Here is an 18,187-nt window from a genome sequence, read left to right on the forward strand (position 1 = left end):
ACATTACTTTATCTTCTACCAAGGTATTCTATCTTGATAATCTTGATACGATCAATGGTGTAGCTCTCGTGGCTATATTTCTCTTGTTCTTTCCCTTATTCCTCCTTGTAGAATATTGGGAAGCGAATGTCCTGCTCAGATTTTATTGGAAACCTGGAAGGACTCAATGAAGGAAGTGATTTCCCCCGGGAGCTTCTCAAGGTAAATAATTTCAGAGCTCTTCTTGGACACATAGTACAATGCTTGGGATCGAGAGGCATATCACTTTTACTTGGATGTTTCACCAAGGACTGGCATGTTTGGTGGGGTTTTCCGGCAAGTAAGAGTATTGTCCCAGGCTGAATTGGGCTTTCTCTAACCAGGGCCCTGATATCCAAAACAGAAAGGACCCTGGCCTGCACTTCGCAGCTAATAAAATGGATTTCAGGAGTACTTCTCAGAAATCTCTTCTTGTGTTCTATTTTTCCAACAAAAAAAGCAAATGTCTTATGTTAGAGCAGAATGTTTTGAAAACATTTACACAAAAATTCTACAAAATGTCCCAGAGTCTGGAAAATGGAGCTTCCATAATTTGCCGCAGGACCCTGATGTCTATAAAGAGATATGGATTATCATGATCTAAGAAAATACAGAGGCTTTATTAGGTTTACTAAGTTTAGGAAGGATAGTTTTTTGTGGTTAGTGAGCACTTTTGGAGTAAGAAACAGGATGATAGGGCCAGGCAGGAGTGTCAAAAGCTGGGGAAAGGGGCAGTAGAGGCATAACTAATCATTCTAGTAGATTTGGGGCCCTTTCACATAGCCCTATATCCCAGAATATCAAGGCAGGAAATCCCACATTAGCTGTTCAAAGCAGACATTGTGGGATTTTCTGCCTTGATATTCTGGGATATAGGGCTATGTGGAAGGGCCCTTGGATAAGCCATTATAAAGCTCACATGGAGCTCTCCTCTAAGGTTGCCCCAGTCCTTTCATCATGATGAGTTTCTCTAGCTTACTAAGTAAGAAATGGCCCACAAAGCCATTTCTCTACTGGGTTGTTGTAGGTTTTTTTGGGCTATATGGCTATGTTCTAGAAGCATTCTCTCCTGAAGTTTTGCCTGCATCTATGGCATCCTCAACCCTCAGAGTTTGTGAGGGTTGAGGATGCCTGCCATAGATGCAGGCAAAACATCAAGAGAGAATGCTTCTAGAACATATATAGAGTTATTATATAGAATTTATATATGTTCTATATTGTTATGTTGACTGTTTTTAATCACACCTTTATGACTGTATGACATAGAATTGTGCCAATCTGTAACCCGCCTTGAGTTGCCATATGGTTGAGAAAGGTGAGCTATAAATGTCGTAAATAAATAAATAAATAAATAAACATGGCCATATAGCCCGAAAAACCTACAGTAACGCAGTGATTCCAGCCACGAAAGCCTTCAACAATACATTTCTCTACTATATTGAATAAATATTTTGCCTAGAGCTGAAGAACATGTACTTCTATAATATAGGAATGTGTATGTCCAAATGTAAGATGTCCAAGGATGCACTGGGGCCTTTCCTGATGGGAAAACAAAATGTTGCAGACAAAATATTTGTGTCCTCTTCCACTCCCAGACCATTTTCTTGCTGATGTTGCCAAAATATTATACAAAAACAATTAGTATCACACACATTTTTAGCAAAATGTTCCTTGGTAATATAGCCTAGCATTAGCATAAACGATAACTGCAGTGGTACAATAAGCAAGGATGAACAGCCACAAAAGGTAACTAAGAATGATGTTGATGGCAGCAATAAAAGTAAGAGAAAGGAAAACACTGCATTCCACTCAAACATATGTTACATAAGTCTTACCTAGCTGATAAAGGGATCCACAAAACTTTTCCTGCAACCACATCTGTGAAGAAATAGGCATCAGAAGGGATATAATATTTAATCAATTGACTGATTAATCATTTATAAACTTTATAATTTAAATGATTTAAAAGGAACTCTTTCAAGTGTATTTATTAATTATTTCTCATTATCGACATGTGCCAAAATCATTAGTGACAACGTTAATCTCTGATTGGAATTAATCATGAAGGAAACATCCTCTTGACGTCACTGGCCTTTATATCACTAATGTGGGCTGCAGAGCTTTTCCTGGTGAGACTCAGAAGATAAGGATGCTACCTAACCTTTACCCGTATGATTTTATTATTTCCTCCCTGCTTTTTTTATTCATCTCATCTTTCTGCCATCATAGGCCCCAAGGCCCAGAATTCTGGCACCTATTTAAAAAAACACAACATTTGAGCTAATTAGTTTGAAATTTGAATTACATCTTTGCAGAACTGAGAAGCCTGTGCAATCAGAGTTCCCTAATCATTTGAAACATTGTGACTGTTTCAGTCATTTTTTGTTACAATTTTGGTTTAGACCTGGTACAGTAGAGTCTCGCTTATCCAACATAAACGGACCAGCAGAACGTTGGATAAGCGAAAATGTTGGATAATAAGGAGGAATGAAAGAAAAGCCTATTATTATTAAATAAATAAATTTAATTATGTATTTATTATCATTTATTAAATAAATAATAATAAATGATAATAAATAAATAAATAAATCCTAAATTATATCATGATTTTACAAATTAAGCATCAAAACATCATGTTTTACAACAAATCGACAGAAAAAGCAGTTCAATACATGGTAACATTATGTCATAATTACTGTATTTACTAATTTCGCACCAAAACATCACAATGTATTGAAACAGCTGTGGATCCGGGCAGGAGGCAGACTCCATTGGATAATACAGAACATTGGATGAGTGAAGGCTGGAAAAGTGAGACTGTACTGTAGTATCAAAAGTGTGGTTTGTTACAATCTGCATCTCCCTATGATTAACCCTCTGGTTCATGGAGTCCTACTCCCTTTACACACACCCATAAGTCTGTTCATGTGAAGTGTGTGAGAAATGCAGCAAAGGGACAGGCATTGGGCAGTCATTTTATTAAATGACAACTTAGCATTCATCGGAAAGTAGATCAAGTTTACAGAAATTGTTGCCTATGGTTACTCCTGAATAATAGTATGTCTGCTGGGGAGGAAATATACATAAGTTGGATTGTTGATCTGTGAATTCTCACTCTTACTTCTGAGTAGGCAGAGTGAAGAAATTAGGGAGATGCTTTGATCATGAATGTTCCTAGGGCTCTCTGTTGCATTTTGCCAAAAGTTGTAACTATTACTGTGGTGCTTGTTACTATTGTTACTTGGTGTGGCAAGATGGAACTCTTCAGTTCTCCACATTCCTTTGAATTTCCTCTACCATGGGAGATGTTGTGGGAGTAGTACACTACGGGCCCAAATGGGTGCTTCTGCAGCATTGTATGGATTTCCTTTGTTCTGCATTCATTGTGATCTTGAGAGTTCCTGTGGACTGCTGGGTTTCTCCAAAACTGTTATTTCACTGGGAACTCACAATTCTCCTCCACTAGTCCCTGTGGCTAGCAGCAGCCATTGCGCGGATCTAATTTAATATACAACTCTCCAGAAGCTGCAATTGGTTCTGAGTGGAGGGAGGGCAGAGGGAGAGAAACAATTTGTGATATATTTGAATCAAGTCGTATGGAGGGATGGACTGAAAACCCTCTTAGGATGGATAATCCTGACCGTATCTAAACTGGCCCAATTAATCCAGGTAAAACACTTGAGAGCTACCCGAATGTTTTTCAGTGTCCAGGTGGATGTGAGTTGAGGATGCATTGGGACAGGGGTCCTCAAACTTTTTAAGCTGTGGGTCGGCTCACAGTCTCTTGGGTTGTTGGAGGGCTGGCTATAGTTTGGAAAAATGAACAAATTCCTATGCACACTACATAATCTTATTTGTAATGCAAAAATACATAAAAGATCAATACAATATTTAAAATGGAAAACAATTTTAACCAACATAAACTTACCAGTCTTTCAGTGAGAAGTGTGGTTCTGTTTTTGGCTGGTAAGAGAGTTAATTAGGATTGTTCTTGTGTGCCTTCAAGTCCTTTCAGGGTGACTCTCAGTATAAAGTTTGGGGCAGGGTGTGTGTGTGAGTAAATTACCTTGGGAGGCACATCCAGCCCATTTTGGGACCCCTGCATTGGGGCCACTGCCACGTCACTAGGCCTAACCAGATCCCTCACAGAGCATTGCTAGTGTTCTTGCTGTTCTTAGAACCATGGCAGGATGCACTGTTGGAACCTTGCCAGAAGTAACATTGCTATCAGGGCTCCACAAGGAAGCTGTTTGAGACTGGCAATGTAGCAGAACCTCTGTTGGACATATGTACAATAGATCAGGCATGAACCTATCAGGTCCATCCCACTTCAAGTGTCTACAGCTCCAAACCCTTGGGATCTCTCCTGGGATTCCTGGAAGATTCAGAATATATTCCCTTTGAGCCAGATTAACAGATGGATGCACTGCTTCTGCTGCCAATCAGCAGTGTGTCATGTGGACACCCTGCAGCAACCATGAGGTGAGTTCACATTATTTGACCCATATAGATAAAGATTTGCCTACCAAACCTTACAGAAACCTTAACATGTGATGAATGAAACCTGACAATGTGGAATCATGTTGAATCCTCCTACCCACAAGACCCCCAACTAAAGAGGAGCAGAGTACCACAATTAGCAAATGAAGAGCTTTGAGAGTTGCCAGCATGTAAGGAACAGAAGCTTACAAGAAGCTCGGCCTGTCATTAAACATAGAGAAAACCAAAGTGCTCTTCCAGCAGTCACCAGCCAATCCCTCTCCAATGCCAGAAAAACAACTTAATGGTGTAACATTAGAAAATGTTGACCATTTCCGCTACCTTGGCAGCCACCTCTCCACCAAAGTCAACATTGACACTGAAATACAACACTGCCTGAGCTCTGCGTGTGCAGCTTTTTTCCAAATGAAGCAAAGAGTGTTTGAGGACCGGGACATCCGTAGGGATACTAAAGTGCTTGTTTATGAAGCTTTTGTCCTCCCAACCCTGCTATACACCTACGAGACGTGGACAGTCATGTGCAACTCCTGAAGATTCCATCAGCGCTGCCTCCAAAAAAACCTGCAAATCTCTTGGGAAGACAAGCAGACAAATGTTAGCGTGCTGGAAGAAGCAAAGACCACTAGCATTGAAACAATGGTCCTCCACCATCAACTCCGCTGGACTGGCCACGTTGTCCGGATGCCCGACCACCATCTCCCAAAGCAGTTGCTCTACTCTGAACTCAAGAATGGAAAATGGAATGTTGGAGGACAGGAAAAGAGATTTAAAGATGGGCGCAAAGACAACCTTAAAAACTCTGGCATAGACACGGAGGACTGGGAAGCCCTGGCCCTTGAGCACTCCAGTTGGAGGTCAGCTGTCACCAGCAGTGCTGTAGAATTTGAAGAGGCATGAATGGAGGGCGAAAGAGAGGAGCATGCCAAGAGGAAGGTGTGTCAAGCCAACCCTGACCGGGACTACCTTCCACCTGGAAACCAATGCCCTCACTGTGGGAGAAGATGCAGATCAAGAATAGGGCTCCATAGTCACCTACGGACCCATCGCCAGGACACTACACTTGGAGGACCATCATCCTTGGACTACGAGGGATCGCCTAAGTAAGTAAGTAAGGAACCATCAAGGCAGTAATATGGTATTCAACTCCCTGAATAAAAATACTCATTTTCTGTTATGGCATGTTCTGGAAATGTGCATTTCACACCTAATTCCACAGGAACTTGCTTGAGTTTCAGGCTAAGTGGAAGATACATCTATCTTCCTAGATTCATATTCTGTCATCACATTGTTCTTCTGATGTTCAAGATATGTAGCTTCGTCCACTAGAAAGGAAATCCTGAAGTCAAGAGTGAAGCTGTTGTGAAACAGAGTTGGGAATGTGCTAGTGCTTACAGTTGTATTCTTGCAGGAAGAACTAGTATTCAGTAGGGATATTGCAGGCAGCAGTCTTATTCTTCATTGCAACAGTACCTTCTTCCCTCTTCTCCCTCCTTTTCTGTCTACAAGAAATAATGACTCAGTGAAAGCAGTATGAGCACCAGAGATCAAACTATCTTTTGCTCCGCTTGTTCATCTTTACAGTCGTACCAGTCTGATGCAACATCAGAGGTTCAGAAGGTACTTTTGTTCTTTTGCTGCTAGTAGAATATCAGTTGGCTGCTAGGTATTTCTTGCCTTGCTGAAAACCCGTTTTTTTCACTTGTTCCTCTTTGGATCTCAGTACCAAAAGATATCTTGAATACACTCAGTTGCCTGCAAATTAGAAGAATTAGGATGGAAACCTTTCAGAATTTCCCTCAATAAATTGAACTACAATTTGCTGGGAACCCTTGATATAGTAGTTGTTGGTAACAACTGAGTTCCTCCTCTCCAATTAATGCTGCATTGTTTCAGAACTAAGGCAAGTTATTGCTATCCAAATTCAGAATTAACCTGTTTCCCTTACCCAAGACAACACAACGACCGGGTTCCTCCCTTGAGGCCCTCATTCTTTTTCTCTCACTTCCTCCTGTTCTTGTCCTACTTCACAAAGATTGAGGATTTCTATATGGATGAACCATTGATTTGGCCATATTTTGCATCAGCATGCAGAGCAGGGGTATGAGCTGTACTTCAAATATCTATGCTTTACATGTATCGTTCTGATTTTAACTTTGTGTTTTATACAAACCATGTTTTTAATCTCTTCCTTCCTTTTAAAAACACTGGAAGAAAAAAATCGCTGTATAGTCATTGGAGCCACAACAATCAAGTAAACACCCACCAAGTAGATAAGGTGGACTCAATGGCAAAGCAGATCAACTTCTCTCAGCCAGTCCTAGATGAACCTTTAAGGCAGAGCTTTCCATACTGTGTGTCGTGACACATTCAAGTGTCAGATGCAGTGTGTAGGTGTATCATACACACATAACAAGAAATGACAAAAATCTTACTAATCATACTTTAAATATATAAATGGTAGGTTTTAATAAGATATATTTTGGGACCAAAATTACAATGTATATATGCCTCTGTAGCTCTAACAAGGGGTTGATTTAACCTCTGGTTTGTTAGGAAAACTGAATTACTGTGTCACAAAATGATGCACGTCTAAAAAGTGTTTCACCATGTGAAATGCTTAGAAAGGAGATGGAAGAACTAGCAAGGTGGAACTGCAACATCAGTGCATATATTCAACATAAATAAAAATGTAAATGTCTGTGACAGACATCATAGCTCCCAAACTACTTCACCAATTGCTACAAAATTTTGACAGAACGCAGCATACGAATTGGTGATTGTTTTAACATATTCACATACCTACTACTACACCAAGAACACACCTGAAACAGGTAACTTTGCAGAGGACTTGCTCCACCTCAGAAAGGGGATCCCTCCGTGGAAGCCATGTCCCCACGAGGGAGGGAGGGAGGAAGGAAGGAAAGCCATTGGTTTTTTTTTTCCTTTCTCAACCTCTTTGTATTTAGGAAGAGCCTACTTGCACTTAGGGAGGGGGGGGGACGTCCTTGGAGCCCCACCCACTAACAACAACAACAACATCAATAATAATAATAATAATAATAATAATAATAATAATAATAATAAAACTTTATTTATATACTGCTCTATCTCCCCGAGTGGGGACTCAGGGCAGTTTCCAAGCAACATCACCAAAACATACAGAGTAAACAGCATAACATAAAATTAACAAAACAATATAAGCATAAAATTATCATAATAGCATATATATACATATATACATACATACAAATATATATATATATATATATATATATATATATATATATATATATATAATCCTGCCTGTTCAGAGCAATTAAAAAGGCCAGGACGAGGTGAATGCAAACTCAGAATATGAGGGGACCAGGAATTAACAACAACAATAATAGGGAGGAGGGGCATTGGGGTCGCTCCCGGGGAGGGGCCTCTGGCCTATCCCTTTGAAAAAATAACACAGGGACATGGCCTTCCATGAAGCCACACCCCTTGTCATTCTCCAAAAGGGGAAAGCAAAGAGAGAAAGAGATCTATATCCATCGATCTGTCAACATATTGATATTTACACTCAAGGGCACTCGTTAGAAAACTACAGTTTACATCTAGACAAGGATTGCTTCACAATGCACAATAATATGTTGCATGTTCTAGAGTTGGCATACAACACAATCTCTATATCAGAACAGGCAATGGAACAATAGAAAGTATTGAATACCCACCAACACTGTGAAATCTATATAAATAAAAATGCAATGTTCGTTTGTGGGATTAACAGAACTCAAAAACCACTGGACGAATAAGCACCAAATTTGGACACAAGACACCTAACAACCCAATGTATGTCCTTCACTCAAAACATTGATTTTGTCATTTGGGAGTTGCAGTTGCTGGGATTTATAGTTCACATACAATCAAAGAGCATTCTGAATCCCACCAATGATGAATTGAACCAAACTTGGCACACAGTTCTCCCATGACCAACAGAAAATACTGGAAGGGTTTTGTGGGCATTGTCCTTTGGTTTTGGAGTTGTAGTTCACCTACATCCAGAGATCACTGTGGACTCAAACAATGATGGATCTGGACCAAACTCTACATGAATACTCAATATGTCCAAATGTGAACACTGGTGGAGTTTGGGGAAAATAGAATCTTGACATTTGGGAGTTGTAGTTGCTGGGATTTGTAGTTCATCTACAATCACAGAGCATTCTGAACCCCACCAATGATAGAATTGGGCCAAACCTCCCACACAGAACCCCCACGTGGGCCACAGCAATGCGTGGCAGGGGACGGCTAGTCACATACATAAGAAAAAAATACTGTATACCCACAGGCATTATAAAATTACATATATTAGAATCCAGCACTTTCTCTTTTCTTTCTTTACCATTTAACAGACTGAGCCACAGCAACGCGTGGTCAGGTACAGCTAGTTAGCCATGATTTTTTTTAAAGCTAGCAAAATGAAGGAAAATCTCTATTTTCTGAGATGGAGATGACATAGAGTGCTTGCATAGTATGTGTGTACATACTGCACGAGTATATACTGTACTTTATGGCAAAAGCTGCTTCTTATGGCAGAGGATTCCTCAAGTCAGTTCCGGATGGTGTGAAAATGACTGATTCCCTTCAGATGGTATGGCTCCTAGAAAAGCTTGTATCCAAGGTGTCGATGTCTAGCTCTTCTGAAAAAAGTGGGCAGCCGCTACTGACACGTCTCCCTAGTAAAGTGTGGAAAGTGTGATGTGACATCACTAACGCAGCATTTCTTGAGCCCATCAAACAGCAGAGCAGGGAAACACTTAACATCACACCGTTTTGCCTTTCGGTTACACATTACTAGGCAGATCTCCTGCTGAATCTACTTTGAGAATGTCTCTGAGGCCCCTTCCACACAGCTAAATAAAATCCCAAAATATCTGTTTTGAACTGGAATATATGGCAGTGAGGATTCAGATAACCCAGTTCAAAGCAGATATTGTGGGATTTTCTGCCTTGATATTCAGGGTTATATGGCCGTGTGGACAGGCCTTTAGATGCAACTCAATCTTGGACTCTGATATAATCCTGCAATTTTTTTTTAAAAAAGGGATACAACCTTTGAATGGACAGTTGGGCATAATAGCTGAATCTTGCAGCCCAGGCCTTCGGTCTGGAATCTGGCCATCGTGCAAAAGGGCAAATGTTTCAATAGATATTTGGCTTATGGGGCCCAATGAAAGAACTGGATAAAGTACTGTACTTTTTCCATTTAAGACACACTTTTTCCTCCTAAAATGGGGTATGTCTAAGAATTGCAGGTGTATCATATCTATTTCTGTTGGCAGTGATGGTACTGATATTAGGGTGTGTTTCAAAATCGGTAGCATCTTACAATTGGAGAAATACAGTACATTTTGGATGTTCTTGCCTTCAGATACTGTTGTTTTCATTTTGCGAATGGGGATACTATTGCAAAGGGACACATTGTTTAGAACATCTTGATTAGCATTGAATAACCTTGCAGCTTCAAAGCCTGGCTGATTCCTGCCTGGGGGAATGCTAATCAAGGTAATTAATTGCAACATTCACACTTGCCTCCAACAGGCAAGAGTTCTTTCTCTCACCCTGGACATTCCTCAGAAGTTGTGAGTTCTGTTGGAAACTAGGAAATTTGGGTTTATATATCTGTGGAAGTTCCAGGATGGAAGAAAGAACTCTTATCTGTTGGAGTTAGGTGTGAATATTTCAATTGGCCACCTTGATTAGCATTTCATGGCCTGACATTTTTTAGGTGTTGTTACTGTCTGGGGGAATCCTAATCTAATCCTAACAGCTAATCACCTCTCAAGAAAGGATGCCCCCAGGCAATAAGAAGCCACTTCTTGAAAACTGAAAGGCCATCAAATGTTAATCAAGGTGGCCAATTGCAACATTCACATCTACCTCCAACAGGTAAGAGTTCTTTCTCCCACCCCGGACCTTCCATAGATATATAAACTTCACTTGCCTAGTTTCCAATATGCCTTGCTAACCTCTGAGGATGCCTTCCATGGATTTGGGCAAAACATCAGGAGAGGCGGCTTCTGGAACATGGCCATACAGCTCGGAAAACTCATAGCAACCCAGTCTTTCAATAGGAAATGTGAGCCTGTGATGGGCTGATTAAAGAGTCAAGTGATTTAGCATTGGGTTGTTGTAGATTTCAGGAAGCCTGGACTCGCATAGAAGGCACATTATCTGTTGAGATGAGAAGCGGGGCAATCTGAGGCATGCCATGATCTCCTTGCAAGCAACCTTTAAGAATTGTTGTAGGTTTTTCAGGTTGTATGGCCATGTTCTAGAAGCATTCTCTCCTGACGTTTTGCCTGTATCTATGGCAGCCATCCTTAGAGGTTGTGAGGTCTGTTGGAAACTAGGAAAATTGGGTTTATATATCTGAAAAGTCCAGGGTAGGAGAAAGAACTCTTGACTGTTGGAGCTGGTCAGATGGCCTGACAGTTTTTAGGTGTGGCTTGTTACTGCCTGGGGGAATCCTAATCTAATCCTCATGTAGGCCGCCCTGAGTCCCCATTGGGGAGATGGTGACGGGTATTAAATAAAGTTTATTATTATTATTAATCCTAACAGCTAATCACCTCAACAAAGGTGGCCAATTGAAACATTCACACCTAGCTCCAACAGGCAAGAGTTCTTTCTCCCAACCTGGACTTTCCACAGATATATAAACCCAAATTTCCTAGTTTCCAACAAAACTCACTACCTCTGAGGATACCTGCCATGGATGTGGGCGAAATGTCAGGAGAGAATGCTTCTGGAACATGGCCATACAGCCCAGAAAAGTCACAGCAACCCAGTCTTCCAATGGGAAGTGTGGTCCTGTGATGGGCTGATGAGAGTCAAGTGAATTAGGATGGTTGTGTGCCTTGCAGTTAGTCCCAAAGAACATGTGTTCCCAAACTCATGTTGGACTGGGGCAGGGGCGCCTTGGGTCTGAAATGGGGCATGGGGGGGGGGGCTTTCGGGAAGCATCGAAGGCGCTTCATCTGTTGAGATGAGAAGCGAGGCAATCCGAGTGGTGCCATGATCTCCTTGCAAGCCATCTTGAAGGAGCTGGTTGTCGCCCAAAGGCAAGCCGGGTCTCCCCACTGGGGAGCATCGTCTGGAGCGAAAGGAGGGGCGGCTTTCCTCCTCCTCCTCCTCCATTGATCTCCTTCCCCTCCCTCTTCTCCGCGCGTGCCTGCCTGCGGAAGGGGAGGGGAGGGGAGGGGGCAGAGGCGGGGCTGCGGCGGCGGCGTCGCCTTCTCGCGGAGACGCCTTTGCAACAGGCAGCCGGCGGCCCCAGCCCGGCTTTGCCGCCGCCGCCGCCACTACTACCACCACCACCACCACCATGATCGGCGTGAACAGCATCAACAGCAGCGGCAGCGCCGGGCGGCTCCGCTCGCGCTCCATGTGCTCGGTGCGCTACGGGCGCAACTGCCGCGGCGTGGAGACCTTCTGCTACGGCTGGCCCCAGCGCTCGCGCACCCTCAAGCCCGTCCTCTACACCGACCTGGTGGTCAGCCGCCTCCAGAGCCGGCGCAAGAAGAAGCAGCAGCAGCAACCACCCGTAAGCTGAACCCCGGGGAAATGGTTTGGATCTGGGGGGAGAGGGAGGAGGCGCGCGCCAGCTTGCTTGCTTGCATCCCCGCGCGCGCCAACGCCCCGACGGGCTGCTGCTTCTGCTTTTGCTGCGGTGGCGGCGGCGCCCAATCCAAGAGGGTCTCGCGCCCAGGCTGCGTTCGGGGCTCGCGCTGCTTCTTCGCCTTTCCCTGCGCCTTCCCTCCTCGCCCACGCCTTCCCCCGCTTTGCAAAGCCCAGCCTGCGTTGCTCTCCTCACTCCAAAGCAAAGCGTTGCACTTCCCACTTATTTCCACGACAGGACATTTTGGGGAGGGGAGGGGGACTCAGGGGCGGTTCCAACTCAGGTTCTCCCTAATCAAGAGTATCCAAAAACACCCGTCCATCTTCTCTTGTGATGCGGCCCAATGGATTACAAATGCTGAAGGTGGCCACTGACGTCAACAGATGCCTGACTTGCTTTGCAGAATCAAATGCCCCCAGACCAACGTTGTTATCAGCATTTGCCCTATATATTTTAATCTAACGCTCATCTTTTGGGGATTGATTACATAGCCTAAAAAGTGAGGTGTACATGAGATTGGATGGCGTGCTAGAACCCTCCTGTGCCCCTCCTTCAGGCTGAAGATGCTGGACTTGCCAATCCCAAACTGATGGAGGGACACTTCCTCCTTCCTCTCTGGGCCCTTCCAGACAGGGCCCTTTCAGGATCTGATCCCAAGTTTTCTGCTTTCAACTGGATTTTATTTATTTATTTATTTATTTATTTGCTACTAGCCGTCCCCTGCCACACGTTGCTGTGGCCCACTCTGGTGGTCATGGGGGTTCTGTGTGGGAGGTTTGGCCCAATTCTATCATTGGTGGGGTTCAGAATGCTCTGTGATTGTAGGTGAACTACAAAGCCCAGCAACGACAACTCCCAAATGTCAAGATTCTATTTTCCCCAAACTCGACCAGTGTTCACATTTGGGTATATTGAGTATTCATGTAGAGCAGTGGTTCTCAACCTGGGGTCCCCAGATGTTTTTGGCCTACAACTCCCAGAAATCCCAGCCAGTTTACCAGCTGTCAGGATTTCTGGGAGTTGAAGGCCAAAAACATCTGGGGACCCCAGGTTGAGAACCACTGATGAAGAGTTTGGTCCAGATCCATCCTTGTTTGAGTCCACAGTGCTCTCTGGATGTAGGTGAACTACAACTCCAAAACCAAAGGACACTGCCCACCAAACCCTTCCAGTATTTTCTGGTGGTCATGGGAGAACTGTGTGCCAAGTTTGGTTCAATTCCATCGTTGGTGTGTTCAGAATGCTCTTTGATTGTAGGTGAACTATAAATCCCAGCAACTACAACTCCCAAATGACAAAATCAGGGTTTTTTTGAGTGAAGGACATATATTGGGTTGTTAGTTGTCTTGTGTCCAAATTTCGTGTCAATTAGTCCAGTGGTTTTTGAGTTCTGTTAATCCCACAAATGAACATTACATTTTTATTTATATAGATATTAATATACCGCCCCTCTCAGCCCACAGGTGACTCAGGGCGGTTTACAGTCAACATTAAAGACATAAAATACAATTAAGACAGCTAATTTAAATATAAAACCAGATAAAACAATCAATATCAATAAAACATGTATCGGTTTGAGTCTCCTAGTTAAAAGCATGGAAATGGAACGTCTAGTCATTCCATTTCTTTTTCTGTGTCTGTTATATTGCATCTGCAAATGCCTGCTCAAAAAGCTGTCTTGGCTTTCTTTCGGAATGTTAGGAGGGAGGGGGTAATCTAATATTCTTAGGGAGGGCATTCCATAGTCAAGGGGCCACCACTGAGAAGGCCCTGTCGCTCGTCCCTGCCAAACATACTTGTGACAAAGGCAAGATTCCCCCAATGCACACTTTCAGAATTGAGGTTTACATTACAGTTGATGTTGCATTATGCTCAATTAAACATAGATATTTATTTATTACGGGGCTCTCCTTGAAGCTCAAGGTGGGGCACAGTGCAGCTAAATTAAGAATGAGATCTATTAAAATACATACCATCAATACAGACAGGTAAAATACTGACTGAAAATGCACAAGTTAAAATGGACTGGGGTAGGCCTTCCAGAAGAGATAGGTCTTCAGTTGCATCTTAAATTCAATAGCTAAGTCAATGCTCTTCCAGCAGGTGATTCCACAATCTTGGGGCGGCTGATTGAAAGGTCCTCTGGGTGATGGTTGCCAGTCAAGTTCTGGCTGAATAAAATAGATACCTCCAGAGGACCTCAGCATCTGGGTGGATTGTAGGGGGAAAGGAGATCCTGTAGGTCACCTGGACCCAAACCATGTGGGGTTTTAAAGGACAAAACCAACACTTTATTCTTTGCCCAGGAACTAATTGGCAGCCAGTAGAGTGACTTTATGATGGATTTAATATATTCATTCCTAGATTTTCTTGTAACTGGTCAGGCTGCTGTGTTTCAAACTAATTGAAATTTCCAAACTTGGGATCAGAAGTAGCCCAATGTAAAGCACATTGAAAAAGCCCAACTTAGGGTCAGTCGGTGTTTGGGGTGGGGACCCTGTAGGCAAGAAAACAGCCTCATCTCTCTTGCTTCCTCTCTGGAGCAGGGAGCAGTGGGTTATTCCTGGAGGAGCCATGAGTAGCCCCATTTGCTAGCCCCCTTCAGCCCAAAAGGAGCCACTACTTCCTCATCCTTGCACTCCCTTTTAGACTATCTGTGGTGGGACTGACCCTCCCCACAAATCCATTATACCAGCCAGGGATTGAAGTAGTGCTGGTTCTTCATCTCACTTTCACTTGCAAAGACAGGAAGGAGGGAGCAGTTGTGGCCAGCAGCAGAGCTGGAGGAGTCATAGAATCATAGAGTTGGAAGAGACCTCTTGGGCCATCCAATCCAACCCCCTGCCAAAAAGCAAGAAAATTGCATTCAAAGCACCCCCGACAGATGGCCATCCAGCCTCTGTTTAAAAGCTTCCAAAGAAGGAGCCTCCACCACACTCCAGGGCAGAGAGTTCCACTGCTGAACAGCTCTCACAGTCAGGAAGTTCTTCCTAATGTTCAGATGGAATCTCCTTGTGGTTGAAGCCATTGTTCCACGTCCTAGTCTCCAGGACAGCAGAAAACAAGCTTGCTCCCTCTTTCCTATGACTTCCTCTCACATATTTATACATGGCTATCATGTCTCCCCTCAGCCTTCTCTTCTTCAGGCTAAACATGCCCAGCTCTTTAAGCTGCTCCTCATAGGGCTTGTTCTCCAGACCCTTGATCATCCAGACCCTCCAGTCCCTTCTCCTCATCCTCTTTGTGCTGCCATTGAGGAGATTGTTCATCTCATCACCAACAATTGTTGATCAGGACCTTGCTTGGTTTTTCCTTCTTCTTTCAAACAAAGGTAGCATATTCGGTGTGGTGTGTTTTGTTTTCTGGATTTCTTTTCCCTGTTCCACCGACGCTGAGGATAGCACTGTGACCTGAGGATTTCAGAGAATCAGTCCGAAAGACTATCTGAATAAATTATTGTGGAGTGCCTCAAAGTTGTTTCCAACTCAGGGCAGCTCTCAAATAGGGTTTTCTTGGCAGGATTTGTTGAGGGGAGGTTTGCCTTCCAGGCTGAGAGAGTGTGACTTGCCCCTAATCATCCAGTTCGTTGCCTTGGCCAAGCAGGGATTTGAATCCTATTCTCCAGAGTCGTAATCTAATGGTGAAACCATTGTGGCCGTCTTTCTGAAGAAATTCAGCAATAAATGAATTTTCCTTCATGTTCCTTTTTCTCGTTTAGTTAGTCTCAATTTGCAGAGTTCATAGAATCACAGAGTTGAAAGAGACCAAAGGGCCATTCAATCCAACCCTGCTGCCATGCAGGAACACACAATCAATGTCCTCCAGATAGATGAGCATCTAACCACTGTTTCAGAAATACACTAGAGAAGGATACTATTACACATTAAGACAGCTGCCAAAAAACTTACTATCAGGAAGTTCTTAATATTTAGGAGGAATCCTTTTTCCTAATCATTCTCTCCTTTTAACTATCTATACGGTCACCCTCAACCTTCTCTTTTCCAGGCTAAACATATGCAAATCTGCAAACCACTCCTCATAGGGCATAATTTCCAGCGCTTTTACCCTTTTGGTCACCCTTCTCTGGACACATTCCAGCTTTTCAATATATTTCTTGAATCATGGTGCACAGAAGAGTGGACACGATATTCCAAGTGACATCTGACCAAAGCAGGATGGAGTGGTTTTACTAATTTCCTTGAGGAGCCACCGGTGGCTCAATGGGTTAAACCATTGTGCCGGCAGGACTGAAGCTCAACAGGTCGAAGGTTCAAATCCGGGGAGAGTTCAGATGAGCTCCCTCTGTCAGCTCCAGCTCCCCATGCGGGGACATGAGAGAAACCTCCCACAAAGATGCTAAAACATCAAAACATCCAGGCAATGTCCTTGCAGATGGTCAATTCTCTCACACCAGAAGCAACTTGCAATTTCTCAAGTTATTTCTGACATGAAAAAAATTACTTCCCTTGATGTAGATACTATACTCCCATAGATACACCCTAAAATTGCACTGACTTTATTTCATTGCCGCATCATACTGTTGACTTATGGTCATCTTATGCTCTACCAAGACTCCTAGATCTCTTTCACATGTACTGTTTTCAAGACAAATGTCACCCATCTTATATCCTCTAGTTGAGATTCATATAGTTAGATTTGGCCCATCTATCTGGGTCATTTTGGGGTATTAGCTATCCCTCCTAATTTGGTGCCATCTACAAATTGATAAGCATAGCCACTGTTCCATCATCCAAGTCATTGATTAAAGTGTTAAAAAGCACCAGGCTCAGGACAGAACTCCCATTAGTCACTTCTCTCCAGGATGAAGATGAATAATTAAGCCTCTTTGCTTTTGGTTGGTGAACCAATGTCCAGTTCACCCAATAGTAGCATTGTTGACCCCACATTTTACTATCTTGTTTGCAAAAGTAGGGGACCTTTTTAATCAAGATATGCTTCATCCACAGCATTCTCTTTGTCTATCAAGCTTGTACCTCTATCAGAGCCCCCGGTGGCACAGTGGGTGCTGCTGTGGTATTAGAATACATAGGGCTTTTTTGTTGCTTCAATTGCCACCTTATATTCTTTCCTATGAGCAGTTTTCTGACTTCTTATTTCTGCAGGCTATTTGTTTGAATTCCTTTTGTGATTTCCCTGCCTGTTTTGCATGTGTACCTTTTAAATCTTATCTCAATTGGAAGTTCTTTAGACATTTATTCTAGTTTTTTTTATACCTCCCATTTTCCTCCTCATTTGAACTTTTAAAAACTGTGCCTTCAATCGCTCACTTTTTAAAAACTCCCATCATGAAGTCCCTTCTCTTATAGTATTCCTAAACAGAAGATTGCATCCTATATTTCCCTAAGTTTACTGAAATTAGCTTTCTTAAATTCTAGTATGAATGTCTGATTAGTCTGGGCTTCCCCCTTTCCATTGTATAGCAAACTTCAGGAGTCACTTCCGCCTAAGGATTCCATTATTCCCACCTCATTAACCAGATCATCACTGTTGGTTAGTGTCAGATCTAAACTAGCTGATCTTGTTGTCTCTTTCTCTGCTGAACAATGAAATTTTCTGCAAGGGGAGTGAGGAATTTGTTGGACCTGCTATTCTTGGCAGAGTTTGACTTTGTACAAATATCAAGATAGTTGAAATTTCCCATTAATGCTACATCTCTCCTTTCTGAATGTTTGGTCATCTGTTACAGGAAAGCATAATCTAAGTCATCAGTTTGGGTTGGTGATCCATAATAGACCCACACAATAACAAGTTTGTTGTTTCTTTACCCCTTAATTTTTACCCTGAAGTCAGTCATGGATCTCTTCACAGGCATAAACATCTGTGACATGTGAGACTGATATTCCTCCTTTCCTGCTTAGTCTGTTTCTCAGAAATAGATTATACTCCTCTATAACTACATTTCAATCATAAGACATCCCACCAGTTTTCAGTGATGTCAATTATATCATATTTGCTTTGTTGTATTGAGAGTTCTAGTTCTTT

At 42.8% G+C, this 18,187-nt stretch overlaps 1 protein-coding gene across 4 annotated transcripts in view; it reads left to right on the forward strand.

The window, feature by feature from the left end:
* Positions 1-18,187, forward strand: part of PSD (pleckstrin and Sec7 domain containing) — a 128,021-nt gene that overhangs the window by 74,360 nt on the left and 35,474 nt on the right. For all 4 annotated transcript variants that reach the window (XM_060769221.2, XM_060769222.2, XM_067466947.1 and 1 more), the window contains one exon: positions 112-201. In XM_060769221.2, the coding sequence (XP_060625204.2) occupies positions 112-201 (90 nt within the window). The remainder of the gene's footprint in view (positions 1-111; positions 202-18,187) is intronic.

The sequence above is a fragment of the Anolis sagrei genome, chromosome 3 (assembly GCF_037176765.1).
Source record: "Anolis sagrei isolate rAnoSag1 chromosome 3, rAnoSag1.mat, whole genome shotgun sequence".
NCBI lineage: Eukaryota > Metazoa > Chordata > Lepidosauria > Squamata > Dactyloidae > Anolis > Anolis sagrei.